At 42.1% G+C, this 6,016-nt stretch overlaps 1 protein-coding gene across 3 annotated transcripts in view; it reads right to left on the bottom strand.

Annotated features, from left to right (window-relative positions):
• Window positions 1–6,016, bottom strand: part of TEAD1 (TEA domain transcription factor 1) — a 100,784-nt gene that overhangs the window by 23,212 nt on the left and 71,556 nt on the right. For all 3 annotated transcript variants that reach the window (XM_009635651.2, XM_009635649.2, XM_009635650.2), the window contains 2 exons: window positions 4,787–4,792; window positions 3,079–3,259 (listed from right to left, as the gene is read on the bottom strand). In XM_009635651.2, the coding sequence (XP_009633946.1) occupies window positions 3,079–3,259; window positions 4,787–4,792 (187 nt within the window). The remainder of the gene's footprint in view (window positions 1–3,078; window positions 3,260–4,786; window positions 4,793–6,016) is intronic.

Genomic DNA, 6,016 nt, shown 5'->3' with positions numbered 1-6,016 from the left:
CTTGTGCAAAACACAAATCCTGCCTGGCTTGCTGATTTTGTTATTTAAAAAGTAATCAACCCCCATCCTTTCTATGCTGCACAAACCCTATCTGCAATTAAATGTTGCACCAGCATGAAGAAAGAGGTACAAAACCACAGGCAGAATTCATATTTTCTTCAACAGCACTAAATGAGGCTGGGGGTTGGCTCTCATCTCCAAGGAGGACTTTTGGTGCTTGCTGGAAAAGTCTGTGCACTGGGGACGGGGAAGGCTGTCAGGAGCCACGGCCCCTCAGAGCCGTCCCTGCAGACAGACGTGCACCAGCGTGCCCAGTACCTCTCCAGCAAGAGCCCTTCTGTGCTTGCCAAGGGAACTGGTCACACTGCTTTGGGTTTTTTTTTTCCCTATGCCCTTGTTTAAGATCCAAATAATCAAATTTACTTAAGTTTGATCTAAACAGTGCTTCCCCTTCTCCTCCCCTTTCCTGGGTAGCGGTGGTGGCATGCTATCCACTGGGGCTCATCCCTTGGCAACCCATGGCACCGGTCCGGCCAGCCCAGGCTGTCCCCACACAGCCCTCGCACAGTGCTGTCCTGCTGCGCTTTGCAGCATGGGTGTAAAGAGTCACCCAAATTGGGATTAATGCATGACTGGGAATTGACTTTTCTTCGTGTCTCATTTTTGCAATGTTGCAGCACACGAGCGAATTTTTTTTAAAAACAAGTCTGGGTAGTTTGATGCTCTTTCTTCTCTAGTAAACCTTCTGCATAAATGCTCTGCATTTAAAAGGTAGGTTTCTCAGCAGTGTGCTTGCAAGTTGTGACAAGCTCAGGTGGGCCACGCTGTACCCTCAGGAATTCCAGATAATACTAGTTTACTCCAAAAAAGGCTTTACAGTATTTATGGGGCCATCCTGGGTAACTGTGTTTCTATTCGGGCCTCCACTCTTCCTCTGCAATACAAGTGGATGTGTTGCATTCCCCAGAGCCTGCACCTGCCTGAGAAACCAGAGCCCCAACACGTCCCCAAGCTGCTGGCCCCCACACTGTGCGTGGGCACAACCGGCTCTGAGCTGCACCACCACAGTGGAGCAGGACCCGTGGAGCTCCTTCCCCTGCCAAAGCAGCATCTTCCCATTTTTGGTCTCTCAGTCATGTTGCAAATGTATTCACATCACTCAGCTGGTTTCATGTTGCAGACACCAGTAGTGTGATGGGCAACCACATGTTATCTGTTAAGAGGGTACTTGGTTTGAGGGAGGTTTTTTCTTAGAGGGAAAGACATAAAAGTTTGTTAGTTGCTAAACTCTCATTCACTCTTTTTTACGTAAAGCCATGCAGATACACAGAGGCTCTACACCATATAAGCGTAAGGTTTTGCAAATAGTTTTATGTTAAAAAAAAAAAACTATGGAAAAAGGATTATTAGGCGGTATACTGACAAAACAGTAAATCAAAATAAACTGAAATGCCATTTCATTCACATAGAGCACAGTAACACTGAGCATTACATGGCCACATCCTGTTTTCCCGATAACCTGGAGGCACACACATAACATCCTGGTGTGCAGCAATCTGGATATGGTAGAGCCCATAAATCAGCGGGACACTTTACATGGGGTCAGCAAGCCAAGGACTCTGAAAGCTGCGTATCAATAAGGCTGCCTGGTGAGAAAACATGGATGTTGTGCTTCTGCATCGGAAATACAAACCACCGTCTGGATGTACTGGGGGCTGGGGATGGAGAAGGTGTTGCAGCTGCGGATTAGTCTGGAGGACATTAAGGTGAAACTTTAGCCTACCAGATCCAGGATTTCTGGGAGAGTGTGGGAATCAGGGCTACAGGAAGGCAGAGGGGTCCCAGGGAAACCATTCAGTAGCTAACAGTCAGGTAAGTGCTGAGATAACTCTACCTGCTACCAAATATTTCCTCCCTGAAAGTTAATTCAACCTGGCAAAATGTGACATTTAGCAAACCAACACACTGCCACATATTTAGTATATGAATAGCTAAGATACGGTATGTTTTCATTGGGATGTTTCTCCACCAGGAGCATTCCTCTGTTGTAAGGTTTCTGGGCTACGTCTCCAACCTCCATTATGCAGGGTAAACACTCCCTGGATAACACCCCTGGCCAGAGCCCGTAAATGCTATGGTTTCCAGTGCTGAATTATAAAGAGCAAGTGATAGCTTCTCTCTGCTCCAAGCTACTGTATTTTATCAGGAATCTGAACAAGAATGGCCCATCTATATCACCCATTCATAACAGTATTTGCTTTTCAGAAATTATCTCAGTAAAAATTCTCAGGTTCGAGCTGAAAGAAGCTCTTTTGAATTATTTGCAATGCTGTAGAAACAGTGCTAGGCTACCAACAAATGTTCATGGTAAATAGATGATGATTAATATCGAGGTTCGAGGCTAACTGGAGTAAATGAAACATTACACCCAACTTCATAAACTACCCTTGCAGATATAGCATACAGCCTAAAAATCAAAACAAAACCAAAACCTTCCTGAAAAAAAAAAATCCCCCAAAAATCCAAACCTGGCATTGGACCCAAGACACAATTAAAGATCAAGGAAGACTGAATGATTGGACATTTAGATAGGTAACCTCAATTAAAAAAAACCCAAAGTGATGCAGTTAAATGGCACATGCTTGGGAGGCTGGAAGCAAAAGAGACAATCCTGATACTTGGAGGCTATCCCAAATATCAGATGTTTAAAACAAAATGCATAGTTTTTATGAAAGTCCTTAATTTTGTTCCTGTTAGGAAATAGACTAGGCTTTAAGTACTGAATTATTGCCAAAAACATGATGCAATTTGGTATAACTGCTAAACTAGATCAACAATGAGACAGGTGCCATAGCGAACCACACCTGCTTTCAGAGAGGCCTCTTACTTCTGCAAATGGGGAAAAAGAGGGCAAGAAAGGAAAATACAGTACTACAGTGAAAGAAATATTACACTGAACAATAGCAAATGCAGAAACACCAGGTGTATTCCATCAAGCTCAGCCCTGGAAAGCATCCTCAGAGGGTGGGGAGCAACAGAGAAAAGCTGAAGATTAGCAGACATGAGGGCAACACTTACTGATTCAGGATCCCTCTGCTGTTCAAGGAAAGCCGAAAACTCCACCAGCCTGAGCTTGGTCGTACCAATCGATCGACCCTGCCACGCAGGGACCGAGGGAGCTGGAGCTGACGTAGGTTCAAATCCTAAAATAAAGGAACCATTTTCATGAAGAAGTTGATAATTCCTCAGTTTATATTTTCTGAATTAAATATAATCAGGAATTACAGATGTAACCCTTGGATGTTTATATTAATTTTAGCAAATAATGAATTCAGAACGAGTTAAAATTAGAAAAACACAGAAAAATACATAGAAAAAGAGGTCCTAACCCAGCAAGATAATAATGGTGCAAATAAAAGATCTGCTTCTTTGTTTCTTTGGGGCTGTAACTCACTGTAGAATTTTTGTTTAAATTATATACTAGATTATAGAGATTTATAAAGGCTTCATGTAGACTTACAGCTGACCCTTCCTGGGAAACTGGCAGCAAGACTCGCAGGAGATATTACTGCCTTGGGAGTCAAGAGGACTGGACTCCATTTCTGGCTTCTAATATGCCACATGTTACAAGTAAATCACCTCTCTCTTTGCCTATTTCTTCTGCCACTCTCAATTCCCCTCTCCTATTTAGAGTATAAGGTTTCCAAGGCAGGGACTGTCTCTTACTATGTATTTGCACATTGGGCCCTTGACTTCTTTTGGAGCTTTTAGGCAGCATTATATTACAGATAATAATAAATAATTACTGTAGAGAGCTGAATCATACCCTAAAAAGGAAAAGAAGGTTTTAAATTGATAATAAAGAGCGAATGACATGATCTAGGGAGAGAAGGGATGTTAACCACCATCTCTAATTCACCTCAAGAGAAAGAATAAATGCTATCTCTTGCTCCTCATCATGGAAAATTAGATGAGAAGGAAACAAAACAGTAAAGGAAGAAGGAAAGGCAGCAGCTCGAAGGCAAAACTGATCTTGGGAGAGATGCAGGCACAAGGAAGGAAGGGGAGAGGCACCAAAGGTTAGAAAACAAAGATAATCCTGAATTAGACTGAGAACTAAGGGGAGGTCACAGGTAGCATGTGTCCACAACCCATAATGGGAGTATGGTACCTGACTCCAACCCTCACATTTAGGCAATGAAGGTGTGAGGCTTATATGAAATAAAGAATTACAAATGTGACTGGTTAGACATGAACAGGAATTCTAATGAAGCAAAAACTCATGCATGAGTTTTGACTGATTTAGAAATACTAAGAATACTATTCTGAGAGAAAAAAATGGAAGAATAAATGAAGATGATTCAAAATATCTGCCTGAGAAAATAATGTTATAAATTAGGAATATCAAGAAAAAGGAAATAATCAGGGATGCAGAAAGATAGCCTTAGTTTTAAGCATTAAATAGCAGCAAGTTAAAAAAATCATAAAAAAACTGAGTAAGAGTCAGAAAACTGCAGTTCGAACAGAGTCAGAAGCGTGGTGTCATTTGGCAAGAGGAATGTAAAGTTAGTTAACATCTGTAAAGAAATAATGATCTTTCCTGAAATTTAGCCATGAAACCAACTTGGGAAAAGGAGTAGGGAGGTAGTCATGGGAAGGGCTTGATCAATTTGAGCAATGGAAGTCAGAATAAACATTAGGTACTTATCAAAGTGGTACCAGGCAGACCAGGGCCTTCAGGACAGGAAGAGTTATCAACAACCAGATATACAGAGATGTTTTATACTTAAGGCTAAACTTACATGGTTTTGGAAGAGTATTTAGCCTCAGTTTAAAATAAATTAAGGCATATTCTCGTTAAAGATGGAAGAGAGATTTAGCTATTAAAAAACCCCCATGCATCCTATTATTAATTTTTTACAAAGCATTTTCCTACAATATGGAATACTGACTGGAAATCACATATCACAACTCCTTGCATATGTATTCATGCTTCCTACCTAAAATGTAACACCACCACCACCCCCCCACCCTCCCCCCAAAAAAACCCCAAATCCAAACCAAATGATTTTCCCTCATATATAATCAGGTAATAGGACATTGGGACTGGTGTTTGGTTTGGCTACAGGGAACATTAGGTATGGGGTAGTGACTCTGTCCATCTCAGGAATTAATACATCACATTCAGTACACAATCAAGTCTTTTTAAAGAAGAGTATAAATGGCAGAATTACCTGAAAATAGAGAGTTATACAAAAATCATACACCATGCCATCCATAGTAAATTCCATTACAGTCACATAGTATGAGAAAATGCACGTTTAATGACCTTTACCCACAAACATACCTCTTCCTTGCATAGCATATTTAACAGACAGATAGTAAAGAGGTAATAGAGAGAGAGGGGGATGAGAATGATACCCAACATCATCAAGCGAGGAGCTCATCTGTGCTCAGTCACCCAGCAGGAAACCTGACCCACCCCGTCACCAGTGTCACAGCAGACATGCATGGTGATTGCTTTGACTCCCAGTAAATCCAGAGGGCACCGAACTACAGGGCCACAAAGACTCCCATGGACCTCAAGGGAATAAGGTGGGGAGAAGCTGAAAAATAAGGCTGGGAAACATTGCTCCAGAGATCACCACAGGGCTGAAAATGTAACACCTGTCAGAGGGGCAAAGGCTTCCTTCTCCACATGCTGCTGTTGCTACCATGGTGCCGAAAGGCAGTAACCCTGCTGACCACTGATGGGCCTCATGGAGTCATCTCCTCCCCTGCAGGAAAATATGTCCCCCTTGCCTCTAGTATTGCTTATACATTTGAAAGAGGATGGGAATATTTGCACTGGAAACTTATTCACAGGCAAAACCTTACCAGCTGCTTCCCTGGCATTATCATTGCATCTCACCACGCAATGGGAGAAAAAGGAGTGTGCCCATCAGGTATTCAGCTTCAGCTCTAAGGTCTGGGATCCCTTATAACTTTTTGAACATCAGTTCATATCGCTGTAAAG

Source organism: Egretta garzetta, unplaced genomic scaffold, assembly GCF_000687185.1.
Source record: "Egretta garzetta isolate BGI_Z169 unplaced genomic scaffold, ASM68718v1 scaffold573, whole genome shotgun sequence".
Lineage (NCBI taxonomy): Eukaryota > Metazoa > Chordata > Aves > Pelecaniformes > Ardeidae > Egretta > Egretta garzetta.
Note: the sequence above shows the minus strand (reverse complement) of the source record. Positions and strands in the feature narration are given on the sequence as shown.